The sequence below is a fragment of the Anguilla rostrata genome, chromosome 10, assembly GCF_018555375.3.
Source record: "Anguilla rostrata isolate EN2019 chromosome 10, ASM1855537v3, whole genome shotgun sequence".
Taxonomy (NCBI): domain Eukaryota; kingdom Metazoa; phylum Chordata; class Actinopteri; order Anguilliformes; family Anguillidae; genus Anguilla; species Anguilla rostrata.
Window position 1 is genome coordinate 20,912,057 of NC_057942.1, and position 18,576 is coordinate 20,930,632.

General features: G+C 44.4%; 2 protein-coding genes across 8 annotated transcripts in view; both read right to left on the minus strand.

Annotated features, from left to right (window-relative positions):
* The window catches only part of LOC135233747 (uncharacterized), a 789,909-nt gene that overhangs the window by 499,734 nt on the left and 271,599 nt on the right, over positions 1–18,576 (minus strand). The gene's annotated exons all lie outside the window — the stretch shown is intronic.
* Positions 10,290–12,303, minus strand: LOC135233682 (basic proline-rich protein-like). Its single transcript, XM_064297485.1, has 3 exons — positions 11,858–12,303; positions 11,141–11,489; positions 10,290–10,340 (listed from the first exon to the last, which is right to left on the minus strand). The coding sequence occupies exons 1-3, from the start codon at positions 12,133–12,135 to the stop codon at positions 10,290–10,292; spliced, it is 678 nt and encodes a 225-aa protein (XP_064153555.1). The 5' UTR covers positions 12,136–12,303.

The window sequence follows — 18,576 nt, forward strand, 5'->3', positions numbered from 1 at the left end:
GGTCGCTGGTATCTCCATATGGCTTCTGTGTACTATAACGGTGTGGGGGTGTTGGAGAACCAGAAGCGACGAATATAGGGGAACAAAAAGCTAACGCTACCGGAAGCGTTAGCCACAAAGTCCCGAAGGACAAAGGAAGGGGAACACCCGAAAGTAAAACACAAAACAAATAAGATCCTGGGGAGAGCAACTCCCGCACACAAAGGATCCTAAACAACAACAAAAAAACACGGAGTAAAAAACCACTCCGAAGGACCCCCTTGTCCAGCCGTAAAACTGGCTCGCGAAACCAAATGCGACCCGTGAAAACCAGGGCGAAAAAAGAAAAGGACCAGTGGTACAGAGGCGAAGCTCTGGTACCAAACCCAAAACTGGTCTCAAAAGAAAAGACAACTGAGTAGCAAAACTTACTCAGCGAAAAGAAAACCCTGAGACGCAGCTCAGAAAAACACAAACAAAATACATTACCCGGGACAACGTCCCGATAACCACCAGCTCACACGAGCTCAAAATAAAAGTATAAATGCTCTTAAGGTGTCAGAATGCGCTCACTGCGCTAAGAGACTGGCTCGCCTTAAGAGGACACAGAACCAACCACAACACAGTTCAGTAAACCGTCCACCGAGCACCTATACCTCTACCGTACCGGCTTTGTGTTTAACAGGATTTTACACAGAAGCGCAGATGGCTGTTCTGTCAGTGCTTATAAAGGCACCTCCCCAGGTGAAAATAATTGGGAAATCAGACACCTGGAACAAATTAAGAATTTCTCAAAGGCCAGGTGCCTTCTAGTGGCAGCACAAGGCCACTACACCCCAGAACCATGACACTCTCACTGCAGATTCCTTCTGTGCAATATCAGAAAGATTCAACCATACCTGACTACGGACACGCTACCCAGCTGCTTGTCCAGGTTATGGTGACCTCCCGCCTTGATTACTGCAACTCTCTCCTTGCAAGCCTGCCAGCTTGTGCCATACAGCCACTACAGATGATTCAAAATGCCGCTGCCCGACTCATCTACAACCTTCCCAAATTCTCCCACGTCACTCCTCTGCTGCGATCACTCCACTTGCTATCGGTGCCAGGATCCGGTTCAAAACCCTGACCCTCGCCTACACTGCCGTCAACAGGACAGCCCCTATCTACTTGCAGGACACGATTCGATCCTATACGTTGCTCGACCACTCCACTCTGCAGCAGCAGGGCGCCTTGTACCCCCTCCCAGCTGAGCAAAGTGGTGGAATGAATTCCCTGTCCCTCTTCGAACCTCTCCCTCACTACCCATTTAATACTGTAGCTTTTTCTTCTGCCTAGTTGGCTTTGCATAGGTTAGGTCAGAAAAATGTTCTCTGTTTGAACTAAACTGTGTTCTTGGCTAGAAATAGCTGTACAAAATAAGTATTGTATCTTATTAAACCTGTGTTTTGTAGTTGTCCATGACCGTGAAATGCACTTTTTGTACGTCGCTTTGGATAAAAGCATGATAAAAGCCAAATAAATGTAATGTAATGTAATGTAATGAATTTAATGCATGAAGTCATAGTGTTATAATTGCACCCATGATGGGGGAAATTGTACAGTTGAGACTAAAAGTTTACATACACCTAGGGTAAAGACATTCAAACTCAATTTTTCACAACTCCACACATTTCATGTCACCATACATTTCCTGTGCTAAGTCAATTACGGTATCTACATCACTTCTGTTTTGTGTCCTGCTCCCCCCTGTTTAATTGTATGATTGTTTTCAATTGTCTAATCATTGTTTTCTGGCTGTCTCGTTGTCTCTTCCCTTTCCGTGGCCGGATTGTGTATGGTGCCCTCCTGTGTCTCGTCAGTGTCTGTCTATTTAAGTTCCCGTCTCCTGGACTCAGGTGCTGGATCCTTGTTGGTTGTTTGGTTGTGTTTCTGGTCATGTTCCTGGTCATGTTTAAGTAGCTCCCTGTGTGTTCTGTTTTCCATGCATTTGTGGAATTTTGGATTTTCCTTGTTCCCTGTCTTTGAAGTTTTTCCCTTGTATTTTTGAGAGTTGCCCTGCAAGGCTTTTTGTTCCCCTTTTGTCCTGTGTTAAGTAAAGTCTTGTGTTCATCCCATTTTGGAGTTTTGAGTTTTTCCCCTCCCCCTCTGCGTTTGGGTCCTAACCCCCCATGCACGCATCCTGACAAAAGGTTTACATACACTTTGTCAGTATTTGGTGGCATTGCCTTTTAATTGCTTAACTTGAATCAAATGATTGGGGTAATCTTACACAAGCTTCTCACAATACTTTGCAGAATTTTTGCCAGTTCCTCCTGACAGAACTGTTGTAACTCAGTAAGGTTTTTGGCAGGGCTGGCTCTAGCCTATTTGCTGCCCTGGGCAAAGTAAAGACACTTTTTTTTTAAACAGTATTTTTATTGGGTTTTAACATTTGTTAGACATCACATACATACACAAACACATAAAAACAAAAAAACAAAAAACATACAGCTCAGCTTAGACAAAGAATGATACAGGCCCAGTACAACCAGCATTGTGCAAAACACATTCTGGAGCCACGGGCATAGCACATACAGCACGAGAATCCCTGTAACAGAATAGCTGACAAATCAGGCTATACGGAATTAATGAAGGGCTCCCATACTTTGTAAAATTTATCTGTTTTAGAGTGTAGCACACAAGTAAGATATTCCAATGAAATCCAATCAAATAATATTTTGTGCCAGCCTCTGATTTCTGGGACCCTATCACTAATCCAGTGTAGTAAAATATTTTTCTTTGCTGCAAAGGTAGGTATGTTGTATAGCCTCCTCTTTCCTGTAGAAATGACATGTCTACTGGGAAGGCCTAAAAGTAATGACACAAGATCCATATCTAAGTCAACCGCTAAAATGAAGTAAAGACACTTAACAATGACTTTTGAAAATAGTCATGGTAATTTACAAGAAAGTGCAAATGGCGAAATAAATAATATAAAATGATGATAATAATAAAATAAAATAAAAAGCAGTATTTACAGTTTAAAAACCTTTTTTGGGGTCAGAAGAGTGAGCCAAAACAACACTGCTCACTGAACTTAATCTCACAGCCAAAGGGCAGCAAACTATTGATGCAGCTCTCTATGGGTCAAAACTTTAAACAGGCTGTGGCCAGCAATGCAACCCAGTTGAAAGTTCCAACCTATAGAGAGCGCTGCAACAATAGTTTTCTGACCCTGTGAGATTTAGAGTTTATTTAAATAAAAAGACAATAAAACAAGCGTAAAATTACTACACAGAAAAATGAACAACACTGGGCTGCACTGTATTCAAACTATATACATTGCTTACCTGTGAACAGAATATATCACTTACTAATGCACAAAAAAATCTAAAGTTATCATGTTACATCCCCTCCCCTTTTCAATGTCCAATTTCACAATTGATGGCAACGCTGAATCACATTTTTAGTTACTGTTGCTAGCTTTATTTACGGTTGCCAACCATCCCGCAAAATACGGAATCGTCCCTTATTTGGACTGTAGAATAGGCATTCCGCATTCAACTCATGGCTATGGGACGCATTTTCATCCGTATGTTTGTGAACGATTGTGTTTATAGTAAAAGCTGTTTTGAATACAATTCAATAGCTAGCTAGCTAGCTGGAATAACAAGCATGCTGTGAGACCATTCTGACCTAAAACCAAGAATTTTAATAATGGCTTGGTGACAAGTGATGGCGAACCTATCATAAAGCTAGCTGGCATTCAAAACCCATTTCAGAGGGTCTTAGAAAGACGTTATGTCTACACTGCACGACCACACCATTTAAAAAAGCAAGACAGTGCTAGGGAGATGAATTTGATTGACTAATGGTTTCATGCAGTTTTATTAAATAATGTAAAGACAAAAATGACCAAAATTGGTGCTAATTGTATGGGATAAAACGAGAAGGAACTATTTTTTCTTGATAGAATCATTAACGACCAGAGGTTTTTGCTTATCAATGGTGCAAACAGAATTACCAACCAGAGTTTTTGCATAACAACGGTCCAAATAGAGCTACTAACCAGAGTTTTGCTTGACAACGTTAAAATAATATGCCCAAAACGCCTGTGGAAGAATATTTCACTTTCAACTGATTAAATTGATAAAAATCAATAAATATAAAAGTAACCATATATATCCTGCTCACTACCCTCCACTGGCTGCCTGTTATAGCTCGCATCAAATTTAAAACATCCTAGCATATCAGGCAGTCAAGGGATCAGCCCCAGCATACCTCCACAAGATATTCAAACCCTACATGCCAGCCAGATCCCTCCGTTCTGCTACCTCAGGACGCCTGGCACCTCCCCCTCTTCGCACCTGCGCTTCCCAAACACGTCTCCTGTCTGTTCTGGCCCCACGATGGTGGAATGGCCTCCCCGTGGAGGTCAGAACAGCTGAGACACTGACCCACTTCAAGCGATGACTGAAGACTCACCTCTTCAGGCTGCACCTCTCCCCATCCCCCCCTACCTCCCTGTAATCTCTTAAATGACTGTAAGCTTAGGGTTCTAACTAGGTAGCTGTTTTATAGGTGACTTAGTTAATGCACCTGTTTTAACTACTGCTTGTATTTTTGCATAGACTGCGTTGTCGCTGTTCTCGTTTGTGTTAGTATTAATCAGTTTAACCTTCAGTGTCCAAGTTGAACTATGCGGTTGTTCCCTGCACTTGGACCGGTACTTCTCTCTAGGATTTTCGTCATACTTGTTCCTGGTTATGGTTATACACTTTGTTGTATGTCGCTCTGGATAAGAGCGTCTGCCAAATGCCTGTAATGTAATGTAAATGTAACACGGGACCACTTAAATGTCGCTTTCAGTGTAGTTTTAGGGTTAATTTTCTTGTTCTGTTTCTCTTGCCCTGTATCTCTGTAATTATTTTCTTTCTGTATTTCGTGATGTTTCTCCATCTCTCTCGGTCTCTTTCTCAGATCGAGGAGGAATTCCGGAGGATCACACTGAAGCCACTACAGTCCACAATCCTGGGGAAGTTGGACCAATACATGCCCAAACTGTTGAGCCTGTACAGGAGGAATGGAGGAGCCATTGGGAAGAAACTTGATGAGACCCTTGACATGTTAAATGAGGTATGTACTTACAACAGTGTAGCAGTTAGTTTTATGTAGTAGCATTCTGATGTCTGTACTTAATATAATCTCATATTTCATATTTTTGTAGGACAACAGCATTGAGTCCCGAAGAGAAGCTGTGATCAGAGGCCTCATTCTCTACCTTGGCAAAAAGACGGCGGAGTTAATCAAGGACTACCAGGTAAAGAAATATACCTCTGCCATTACTCTGATTCAAAACCCTGCCTGTATGAGACAATGTTGTGCAATCTAGGATCGCTGATGGCTTAGTGGTATCATGTATACATGTTTCTACTCAAGTATTCATCAATTTGAAGGCATACTTCAAAGCTTCAGGTTCTAAACTACAGATAGGCAATTATAACTTTTGGAAAATGAATATATACAATACAGTAGGATGTACTAAATAACAGCTGAAGATTCCCAAAGTAAGCACTATTTAAATTTATGTATTCACTTCACAAAACAGGCTAGATTATACACATTTTAGATTCCGAAGATTTTAAACTTGCATAATGGAAATGTGTTTGCACAACATTACCAAGCCAAGGGTCAGCAATGGAGATATCCTCCATTGCAGAGCTGTATGGCTAGCACTATAAGTCAGACAACAAAGCACAGATCGGGTAAGCCTCTCCTCCCAGTCAGACCCCTTCAAGTTAGAAGGTGACACAGGAGTGGATTTTCACTCCTGTCCCATCCCACTCCCATAAAAATACTCCTGTCCTGTCCCAATCCCATGACAGTGTAAAAAAAAAAAAAAAATCCTGTCCTGTCCCAATCCCTGAAGAATGACTCCCGTCCCATCCCATTCCCGTGTTGTTGCTCTTTTAGGGGGGTAGTATTTAGGCAATGCAATGATTTTGATTTGATGTTCTCACCATCCTTTTCTTAGATTAGGCCTACTTTGTGTGCTTCAGTGTTTCCCCTAAATGCTTTTAACATTGGCGCAGCGCCACTTCTAAATGATGAACGTCAACTATATCTAGCTGGACTTCCCACACAAGTTTTGGCTACTTCCACCCCAGTGAGGTGACATTACACATATTGAAAGCCAGTTTTCGTAGTAAAGTTGCAGTCCGCAGGACCTCCCCTCCAACCCATCACCTGTGGTCTAGCAACTGGCCCCTACGTCTCTGCGGGAGTGCGGTCTCATGTAGCATTTTGGCTGAGCCTGACTGGACCCCATGATAGGTCCAGCCACCAGGTGCTCACCTGCAAGCTCCCCTCCCAGGCCTGGCTCTTGGAGGAGGCCCTGGTCTGCATACTATGGGTTCCTGTATTCACATGCTACACTTACCTGTAGGGAAAATACATATGTGACAGGTACTGGTGTTTTGGTCCTCAAGTAGGGCAAGTTCATTTTTCAGTTTTTTACAGATGAAAGTGCAGATTATAAGCTTTCAAATGATGTGTCATACATTGAAATCTGAAAATAGTTGAAGAAGATATGCTTATTTGAATGTTGGTACTCCTAAAATCAAGTAGCAGAGAAAATCCCCTTGAAAGATCTTGAACTTTTCACACTTCTCACAGGGAGATAATGGGTGGGAACAATAGGTAGTTAACTCCACCCCAACCACTCCCCCATTGGAGTACCTGTCAATCCTTGCCCATTTAGGGGTTACCCTATTTAAATCTTTATAACTCCAGATGTGAACACCACAGAGACTAGAAAAATGTCTTAAATGAAGCAATACATTTGTACCATTTACAATACTAGCTTAGATTACTTTATATTCATAATTGTGTAAGAAATAAAGTGCCACAAATTCAATGGTCAAGGCAAAAAAATCTAAAATGAATTTGCTCCTTTTTTAGTTCGCAATGAAATACTGGGAGATTGCGGGTTTAAAGTATACATGTCCCGGATCAAAAACTTCTTGACCACAAGTTCATAAAATCTAAGAGTGGATATGTAGAACTACTAAAGATCTATGAAGCAAAAACTAAGCAGTGTACCCAGCATCTCCAAATCTACCCAAAATGTCTAAATTATTAACACTGGTCTAAAATATCTAAGGGTCCAGAAACAAATCCAAAATCTCTCAAAAAAGGAATATAATGCTATTTGTCCATTGTAAAGCATATGATCCCCTTATGAAGGTTTAAGATGAAACATAGATATCATTTAAACATAATGCAAAAATATAGTCACACAATGCTGCACAGTACCTACATGTGTAATAATTAACTCTTGTATGTATTTCTATACTCTGTACACTCCTATGTTTTCTTGTATGAGAATGGGATGATATGAAAACAATTTTCAGCCGTCCACCACGTTTTGGCAATGTTTCAACACTCTCCTCATCACTGTTGTATGCGTCACAAAAACTATTGCACTACTAACTAACGCTTACATTACAGTGTGAAATATCCACATTACATAATACCACTAACCTATTTAAAGACACTCAATTTCTAAAATAACGTATATAACCAAAATATTTTGAGCAGTAATACTTACATAGCAATGATGAAATCTTATCTATGTTCAGTAGATGGAGACAGAGACAGTAAATCAATGACAGTTCTATTCGCTTCTGTTTTGCTCCAGAAAATGATGTCAGATAGGTCTATCAGCAAACATGTGGCTTAGCTATGCCCAGAAGTCCTCAATAATAATGGTATTTTCCAAGGTATTACGAAAAATCGTTGACAACGTTTCGTTCAGTGCAACGTCTTTTAATGCTACCATATATAGAGCGAATGCCATGGTCAGAAAATGTTCGGTTACGCTGTAAAACTCTATTCCAAAAGCAAAATTAGACATGTTATACATTGTTAGAAAGCTTATACTCTCACCTACTGATTGAGCGTCTGCCATTGTAACAACCTCACACAGTAAACAAACATAGGCTACTACCACACGGCTTTATTTATGGGCGGTGGCTTGACCGAAACTAAGTGACAATAGCCAACAAAATCAAACATGCTAATTAAACTGCACCCCCATCACGGCTCCAAAACCCGGCTGTAAGAATCAGTAAAACAAGCCGACTTTGCTGACAAATTATGAGCATTTAATGACCCTAAAAATGTTGTTTATTCTATTGAGTGACTTCTTCAACATTTTAACTTTCGTAATATGAAAAAAAGGAAAACAGTAAAAAAAAAATTTAAAAAACCTTTTTTGCCTCCTAGCGCGATTTCAAGATTTGCGACTTGCGGACCTTTCCTACAGCACCCATCACATATTGTAGATTAATCCAACTCCCTGTATACTTACCTGTCACTCTTAACCTGTAGAGAGAAATCCAAAAAAAAAAAAAGCTGTGATTTAAAAGAACTGAGAGTTGTAGCAGACCTGCAGTTTTCTGGGAGTTTGTTCCAGATATATGGTGCATAAAAACTGGACGCTGCTTCTCCATGTTTAGTTTTGACTCTGGGGACAGAAAGCAGACCTGTCCCAGATGACCTGAGAGGTCTGGGTGGTTCATAACGTAGCAGAAAGTCAGAAAGGTATTTTGGCCCTAAACTGGCTATCATCTAACCTGCTTTTTTTTATAGTTAATAACAGATCATATTCTTACCTTTGCACTGGACCAAATATGTGTACTTACCTTTTATGCATAGCTGCAGTGCTTAATTGAATGAGAAGATGATTTCCCCAACAATAGGTCTTAAATGAACTTAAAATGGCCTTAAATTTAACTCTATGATACCTGTAGACACCCTTACTAAGCTACAACACCGATCAAAACTACCGAAGCAATCACATAATACCAATCTGATCTTCCCTGTGGAGGGGGAGCAAAGAGAGCTATATGCATCTTTGACATTAGTATACAACAAGTAGGTTTTATTCTCTCTGTATTTCACAGGTTTCTGATGACAATGATGTTGCAGCCGTCCAAGAGGCCCTTACTACATTCGTCCTCACCATCTTTGTGGTCAGCAAAGCCAAGGATGAAGGTCTTGACAAGCAAGCTGGAATAGCCATTGAGGGAGCAGAGGTCCTTTTTGGTATTCCCGATATGGCACATGCTTGTACCTACCTGATGGGCCTTATCTATGCCTTAGAACTAAGTTACCCAGAGAAATTGAAATATACGTTAGAGGTTTTTCAAAAGATCTTTCTTCAGCTGGAGGATGTGAACAAGAAGATGTCTTCAAAGATCCACGATCTCAAGGTCAGTTTACTTGCCTAAGATTTTGATGGAGGCACCCCTTTAGGATAGGTTTTCCAATGCCTTTTCACTTGAAGACAAATTAAGATGCAGACAAACAATGTAAATTGACTGTTTCAGCTTTTGTCTGTGGGTTTTAATCCCTGCCAGAGGTTCCAGGGTAAAATAAATAATTACATTTGTTCTTTGACATTTTACTTTACAACTTGTTGTGTCCTTGGAAGGCCACTACTCCATGTGAACTCCTTAACCTCTAGTAGTCGGCATACCGGCATGCGGAGATTACTAAACTCAGAAATTCGATGCTACTGCAACCAAAGTGTGAGTTAAAAACAGAAACGCATTGTTTTAGTTTCATTAGTAGACGATACACGACAACTATGCCGAATACGGAGTTTCTGTCATGCAAGGGGGCGGGAATGGACCCAAGCGCAGAGTAAAGATACCGGTAGTCCAAAATGGGGAAAACAAAAGACTTTAATAAACTCAACAGGGAACAAAGGGAACCAAAAGCCTCACAGGGCGACTATGAAAAACACAAAGAAAACCTCACAAAACACTTCTCGGGCGACGGGGGGAAACTCAGGGCCCGCACATCGGGCGACACGGGGAAACTCAGGGCCCGCACATCGGGCGACACGGGGAAACTCAGGGCCCGCACATCGGGCGACACGGGGAAACTCAGGGCCCGCACATCGGGCGACACGGGGAAACTCAGGGCCCGCACATCGGGCGACACGGGGAAACTCAGGGCCCGCACATCGGGCGACAGGGGGACTCAGGGCCCGCACATCGGGCGACACGGGGACTCAGGGCCCGCACATCGGGCGACAGGGGACTCAGGGCCCGCACATCGGGCGACAGGGGGACTCAGGGCCCGCACATCGGGCGACAGGGGGACTCAAGGCCCGCACATCGGGTGACAGGGGGACTCAGGGCCCGCACATCGGGCGACAGGGGGACTCAGGGCCCGCACATCGGGCGACAGGGGGACTCAGGGCCCGCACATCGGGCGACAGGGGGACTCAGGGCCCGCACATCGGGCGACAGGGGGACTCAGGGCCCGCACTCGGGCGACAGGGGGACCGACTCAGGAAACCAGGGGGACTGCAGACATACAGGACTGGGGCGAGGTAGACACAGGACAGCAACGAGACGGGGCACGACAACACTGGACTGGGTTGGACAAGACTGAGGGGGAAAAAACGGACTGACAGACACCGGCACAATAGGGAGACCTACAAAGACAGACAAAGGGACAAGCAGGCGGGGAGGCACACGGCGACACCGACAGACACACAAAGGGACAGGCAGCCAGGGAAGGAGAGGGGTGAGCCCAAAGACTGACACAGGGTTTGACACAAGGGCAAACAAGACAAAAAACACGCGGACTGGCACACAGACAGACAGGCAGACAGGCGGGCAAACACGTTGGCCGATGGGCCGACGGCCTGGGGGGCAGACAAACAGGCCAACAGACTGGCTGACACACATGCGGGTAGACTAACAGACAAACAGGCGGGCAGACAACTAGACAGGGGGGCCGGGGAACACACGGACACACGGTTGGGAACACTGGAGGGTGCACGAACATTGGGTGGAGCACGGACACTAGGGGGCGCGACTACACTGGGGGACGGACGGACACTGGGGGGAGGACGGACACCAAAGGGAGAATGGACACCGGGGGGAGCGACGAGACCAGGGGAGGGACGACCACTGGGGGGAGCGACGAGACGGAGGGAGGGACGACCACTGGGGGGAGCGACGAGACGGAGGGAGGGACGACCACTGGGGGGAGCGACGAGACCGGGGGAGGGACGACCACTGGGGGAGCGACGGACGGGGAGGACGACCACTGGGGGAGGACGACTCGGGGAGGGACGACCACTGGGGGGAGGACGGACTCCGGGGGAGAGACGACCACTGGGGGGAGCGACGACACCGGGGGAGAGACGACCACTGGGGGGAGCGACGACACCGGGGGAGAGACGACCACTGGGGGGAGCGACGACACCGGGGGAGGGGCGACCACCGGGGGGAGCGACGACACCAGGGGAAGGACGAACACTGGAGGACGAGGGAACACTGGAGGACGGGGGCGCCGGAGCTACAGGGGGCGCCGGAGCTAGAGGGGGCGCCGGAGCTACAGGGGGGGCAGGAGAACCGGGCAGGGCAGGGGAACCGGACAGGGCAGGAGAACCGGGCAGGGCAGGAGAACCGGGCAGGGCAGGAGAACCGGGCAGGGCAGGAGAACTGGGCAGGGCAGGAGACAGGGACGCAGACCCCAGCGGTAGGGAACCCGGCTGGGCCGGAGACAGGAACGCAGACCCCAGCGGTAGGGAACCCGGCTGGGCCGGAGACAGGAACGCGGACCCCAGCCGTAGGGAACCCGGCTGGGCAGGAGGCTTCTCCAGGGCACGGGACGAAGCATGAGGCCTCTCCTGGGCGCGGGACGAAGCAGGAAACGAAGCAGGGGAGCGGCGGGCAGAGCAGGCGGCGAAGGCCCCTGCGAGACGACAGGCAGAGCAGGCGGCTTCTCTGGGACGCAGGGCCGAGCAGGCAGCTCCTGCAGAGGGACGGCGGGCCGAGCAGGGCTGGGCTGTCCGGGCTGGGCAGGAGACAGGGACACAGACCCCAGCTGCAGGGAACCCGGCTGGGCAGCCGGACGGGACCTGCGGGGCCCCCGCGGGCCGGGCCCTCGAAAGATGACCAGTTGAGTCCCTTCGAAAGCAGGGCCGGGAACCGCTGGCTGGGTAGCTGGAGGTCTGGCCGACCGGGAGGCAGCCCGACCACGGCGCCTCCGTGACCGCCCGCTCCGGGCGCTGGGAAGCTCTAAGGCGAAGGCCTCCCAGTCGCTGGGTGGTGAGTCATCCGAGTCACTCCACCACCCCGGTGGCATGATCAGCAAACAAAAAACCCCGAGGAGAGAAAAAAAAAAAGGGGGGGAAGAGAAAAAAAAAAAAAAAACTCTGCTGGGTCCAGATCTGGCTGGATCCTTCTGTCATGCGAGGGGGCGGGAATGGACCCAAGCGCAGAGTAAAGATACCAGTAGTCCAAAATGGGGAAAACAAAAGACTTTAATAAACTCAACAGGGAACAAAGGGAACCAAAAGCCTCGCAGGGCGACTATGAAAAACACAAAGAAAACCTCACAAAACACGGGAAAACAAAAATACAAAATTTCCAAAGAACGTAGGGAACAAAGCAACAGGCAACAGGCGACGGGCGACGGGCGACAAACAAGCAGGCAGACAGGCAGGTAGCAAACAAACAGGTAACAAAACCAAAAAACAGGTACAGAAACAGAAGGATCCAGCGCCTGAGTGAGGGAAGAGGGAGACTTAAGTAGACAGACGCAGACGAGACACAGGAGGGCACGATGAACAATCAAGCCACAGAGAGGGAGGGGAAACACGAGACAAAACGCAACTAATAATTAGATAATTGAAGACGATAAAACAATTAACTCACACAAAGCAGAGGTGCCGCCATCTGGCGGCACAAGGGGGGGAAGACACAGAACCCTGACAGTTTCGCAATGGTCGACAATGGTCACCATTGTCGCTCTGGTCGTTCATTTAACACGCACCCCCTCCCTGCAGTCTCATCTAGAAAACACCCCCCACCCTTGACATAATGGACAATATTGCCTATCATGGCACTCATAAAAATATTCTTTCTCCACTAAAAAATCGTATTCCCTCATAGCAACAAGATAAACCATGTAATTCTACAGTCAATATCTGGGACTAAATATTGAATAAATATACAACCTTACCATTGATTTTATGCATATAGATGTCCCTTTTGAGACTGAGTGGTCATATATTGTCTTGGATAATTCGTTTGATAAATATATGCGTGTGTGATGCCTCGGTACCTTCCAAAATAGCTGTGCGTAATACCACACATGTTGTTTACGGCGTTGTTGCCCTTTTTAGTACGGTCTGGCTTGATTGACAAACCATTTATTCAGTAGGTGAGAGTATAAGCTTTCTAACGATGTATAACATGTCTAATTTTGCTTTTGGAATAGCGTTTCATTGGTCAGCGTAATCGAAGGTTTGTTATCGCATTCACTTACTCATTCACTCTGTGGTAGCAGTAAAATACGCGGCACCTAACAAAACGTTGTTAACGGTTTTTCGTAATTTCTTGGAAAATACTATTATTATTGAGGACTTCTGGGCATAGCTAACCCATATGTTTGCTGATAGACCTAGCTGACACCGTTTTCTGGTGTAAGACAGAAGCGGATAGAAATATATCATTGATTTACATCTGTCTCTGTCTATGGAAAACAGATTTCAGATTTCATCATTGCTATGTATGTATTTGGCCTACTGCTCAAAATATTTTGGTTATATACATTATTTTTGAAATTGAGCGTCTTTAAATAGGTTAGTGGTGTTTTATAATGAGGATATTTCACACTGTAATGTAAGCATGTTAGTAGTGTAATAGTATTTGTGACGCATCATGTCTTTCTATGATTTACCATGCACAGCAGCTTACGTGAGCTAACGTTAGCAATAAAACGCTACCACAATGCGGAACAATTAATATCATAATCATAATCGCTATCTTACTTGTAAACTATGACCTATAGTTTTACAGTCTAAATAATGAAATACTATCAAGGAACCTCATCACTCGTCACTTGGCTACTCGATGCTGTCGTAGACGATGGCATCATTTTTGGAACTTACAGGCCACCGTAGCTTCTCCTACATCGTTGGAAAGGGAGGGGTGAGGGGAGATGGGGGGGGGGGGGGTATTCAGTTAGTTGCAATCTGCAACGTCACCGCTAGATGCCACTAAATTCTACACACTGCACCTTTTAATAGGAATTCAGTAAAATTACAGCCCTCTGCATGCACAGTGCATTCTCCCATCACATGTGCAGCTCACATTACTGCCAACACTACTGCACTGTCTGAGCCAAAGGACTACATGTTTTCAGGTAATTTTTGATATTACTGGAGTGGTCAGCAAAGCTAAATATATTTTATATTTTTTATATTTCGGTTAACCGGCAGATAGTAGCCTAATGCAAAGTACACAGTTTATACCTTGTTAACACCTTCTGTTAGCTAGCTGTTACCATGTGATGTAGCTTCATTGAGCATGCTAATTGAGGAGTTTTAATTAATCTGTTTCCGTTCATTCTTTATTGTAAAACATTTATTTTATAAATGAGTTGTTCACTTTAAACCCTAAGGTCTATTCTGAATTGTTATTTTGTTATGTTTTGTTTCCGTCATGGAAAAAGGGGTCGTAACGAATATAAAAGGTTTGTTTCTATCTACATGGTAAATGCAGCCTGACCAAATAGGGCTATATTTCCATTTTATTCCTTTATTTCCCGTTAATTCCCATAAATTCCTGTTAATTCCTATGGAAAGTTTCCATCCTTGAATATATATAGTACACTGACATTTGTAAAGTTCAATTTTGGTTTAAAAAATGGCCAAAACAAAACAGCATTCTCTAGAAACTGTCATGGTTCTGTGTTCCTGTCTGTGTTTCCTTTGTTGGGCCGCCAGATGGCGGCACTTCTGTTTTGTGTCCTGCTTGTACCATGTTTAATTGTATTATTGTTTTCAATTGTCAAATTATTGTTTGCTGGTTGTCTCGTTTTCCCTTCCCTCTCTGTGGCCTGATTGTTCATGGTGCCCTCCTGTGTCTCATCAGTGTCTGTCTATTTAAGTTCCCTTCTCCTGGACTCAGGTGCTGGATCCTTGTTGGTAGTGTTGGTTGTTTGGTTGTGTCTGGTTGTGTTTGGTTGTTGGTTGTTCATGCCTCTGATCTGTTCCTGCCCTGTGTGTTCCTGCCGTGTTCTGTTTCCACGCACTTTTGGATTTTGGATTTTCTTTGTTCAGTGTTTTGAAGTTTTCCCTTGTGGTTGAGAGTTGCCCTGCGAGGCTTTTTGTTCTCTGCTGTTCGTAAGTACAGTCTTTGTTTCTTTCACCATTTGGAGTTTTGAGTTTTTCCCCCTCTGCGTTTGGGTCCTAACCCCCCACGCACGCATCCTGACAGAAACTCATCAATCAATTGTTCTTTTGAGATGACGGCTATTCCATGCACAAGACTGCCAAGAAATTTAAGATGTCATACAAAGGTGCGCACTACTTTAAAGAAGAGAGCGAACTGGATCTTACCAGGCCAGAAAAATAAACGGAAGGCCCAGATGTACAACTGTGCAAGAGGACAGGTACATCAGAGTCTTTAGTTTGAGAACGCCTCACAGGATCTCAGCAGGAAGCTTTATTGAATAGCACTTGCCCAACATCAGTTTCATTTGCAACAGTGAAGAGATGACTAGGGTGCCATCCATAATACTCTTTTACAGTCATCTAAGGTCCAATGTCATTTTAACCTTTTCTTCTTGTTTGCCCATTTCAGAAGTGGCTTCTTTGAAACTTTGCCTATAAGGCCATCATTCCAGACCAGCGGCAACTGGTGAGCTGAAATTTGATGGGGCGCAAAACATTCCTTTAGACTAATCATTGATCTCAACCTGTTTTCATTCATTTTCCCTTATTATCAAGCGTGCCAATGGTCAGACTAATCAAATGGCAAGTAGCCTAACACACAGCGTCTTCATACTGTGTTAGGGGGATTAAATCATAAATTCAATTTATCCGTTAAATCCATTTTAATCACCAAGAGGTCTACACTTAACAAACAAGATAAACCAGTCTGTTATCTACCATGTTAGCTTTCAGAATAACCAGCAAAAACAAAACCTGCACTTCAAGATTGTTTACAATCTACGCATTGCAGATATTTTCCATGAATACAAGTGTGGAGAAAGAAGTACATGTATCCGCAAATATTGTTGATTAAAAATGTGCAGTTACAGTTACAATGTGGCGGCTCGGTTGAAAAGCTCACCAGCGACACCTGTTGGTTAAAACATGAATGCATAGGAAAACAGCAGGTCTGAGATCAGTGTTCTTTATCCTCATTGTGCGTAGAGTGACGTTCAACACTTGACGCTTCCAACAATCACAAGCTTACGTTGTCATAAAATTTTTCCCGACCGTGAAAACTGCCTGACTTGTTTACATTTTGGACAGGTGTGGCTACAGGGTAAATCAATCGTTGTTTTCGTCGCAGCACTTTCGACACAAGTAATATCGGAAAAATCCTAAAATTTATTCTTACGGTGAAAAGCAGGCATGGACTGGGCCTATATTCTACCGGGCAAATGCCCGGTGGGCCGACCTACTTTTGGGCCAGTGGGCCTTTGGTTCATACTGACACTGACCTGGCCCAATTTCAGTGGCCCATTGGTTCGTTTTCTATACTGACACTGGGCTGGCCCAATCACATGCCTAGGCCCCACTCCCCCTCTGATCAGTGGCCCATTGGTTCGTTTTCTATACTGACACTGGGCTGGCCCAATCACATGTCTAGGCCCCACCCCTCGCTGTCCGTTTCTGCCCTTGAGACTCGAGTCGACATCACCTCAGCCTCGTAGTCAGTGCGGTGTGCGATGGAGAAAGGAAAGCGTAAAAGTGGTGCTGAGAAATTGCGGGAGAAAAAAATAAGAAAGCTGGCGGAGGATGCCTCAAAATGTGTCAAAATAACTTCAATGTTTGCTGGAAGGACTGTGGGGGCTCCTGCAGTACCTGCTGCTGGCAGTCAGCACCAGCAACAGGTGTTTAAAATCAGAGATGTGACGGTCCAAGATGAGGCAGACAGCTCTGATAGTGAGTTCTGAGCAGGATGAACCCGAAAGGGCAGACGAGGGACAGTCACAAAATGAGCAGGAAACTGAAGCTGAAGTGGTAAGCAGCAGCATGTGGTTAGTCTGTCACTGTCAAGCTAAACTATAAGCTATTAATGACGTTAGCATTGTTTGGCCGCAAGCTAGCGTTATCATTATCAATGTTGGGGAGACACCATGGCTAACTATGCACTGTCGTTAGCTTAGCTCTCTTGTGTTTTCCTTGATGAGCTAAAAATATTGTACTGTGGTTCTTCTGCCTCTGATGATACATTGCCTAAAACACATTTAATTTCGCTCTGCAGATCAGTCTGGTCACTCAGGCTATTAAATGGATTTCTCTCGTCCTGAAATATGGCGGGCCAGTCACAACCGTTTGTCTAATATGGGGCAGGTTTAATAAGATTCATACATAAACAAGTCGATCAAAAATGCTTTTGGGCTTTTTCTTTTCTTTGAATATTTTAACAGAATGAACAATAACACCTTGTATTCTCAAATTCTTATGGCAAAAACTGAAACACTCGGGACACATCACTACTACACTATCATAGGTGTGAGCGGAGAAGAGAGAGGTGCATGTTGAGACTAGTCAGCGCGAGCGAGGTAGTCTACGAATGAAGAGGCAGGAGAAGAAGTTTGCAAGGAAAAAATAAATAAATGTATGGAATAGGGCTGCACGATTCGTTGTAAAAAAAATCACGATCATACATCAATGCAATCTCATTTCTAAATGACGACGATTCTGATGCATTTGCGTTAAATGGAGAAAACGAAACCGAGTGAAAGCGAAGTTGCCTTAGCATTTAGCATGTTCCATTGAAAATGAATGGGGCGTTAGCATTAGCATAAAAACGTTAAAGGGGACCTATTATGCTTTTCCAACTTTTCTAACCTATCAATGCAGTTACAAAGTTGGATGTCCATATTAAACATGGCCAAAGTTTCAAAACATTTGGTACACAAATGATAAAGTTATTCCTGTGTGAAAATTGCTCCAGCTCTGAACGCTTGGTTTTGGAGCTTTTTTCTACTCTTGGCACAGTCTGACGTCACGTGGGCTTTTAGGCACGCGGCCTTAAAGAGACAGACTCTAAAACAGAGCGTTTCAGACAGAGCCTAAGAAATGGACTTTAAAAACAGTAATTACAGAAAAACAAAGTGTTTTTTATACCTGTTACCATTGAAAAAGTTACTCTAGAGGAGTCCCAGAATGAGATTATAGAAAGTGAAAATGAGCATAATAGGTCCCCCTTAAAATCTGGCAAGAATTATTGCCAGCAACCCCCCCCCCCCCCCTATTATTATTGGATTCCCTGACATAGAAGTGGAAAACTGCAGGTAATGGATAAATGACTGTTTAACTAATAAATAAATGCACACCATGTATGTCAGACCTGCATGTATCATTATGTCAAAATCCCCCTCCACTAAAAAAAGACTTAATGAAGGAGGAGACATTTTGTCACAATTCTGAAAAATAAATGTATTTGCATATTTATAGATTCAGGATTTTTTTATTGAAGAAGTGTCTGTCTGAGCTAGACACTTTCTTTGTGAATCCCTATGAGACAAGTGCGTGATATAGGGCTATATCAATAAACA

Excerpts from the sequence above, each read along its gene's own strand:
- LOC135233682 (XM_064297485.1), bottom strand. The coding sequence starts at position 12,135 with ATGCCACCGGGGTGGTGGAGTGACTCGGATGACTCACCACCCAGCGAC. Across the intron at positions 11,490-11,857 it reads CAGCTGGGGTCTGTGTCCCT|TTCTCCTGCCCTGCCCGGTT; the intron begins GTCTCCTGCCCA and ends TGCCCTGCCCAG. Across the intron at positions 10,341-11,140 it reads GTGGTCGTCTCTCCCCCGGA|TCCCCCTGGTTTCCTGAGTC; the intron begins GTCCGTCCTCCC and ends GTATGTCTGCAG.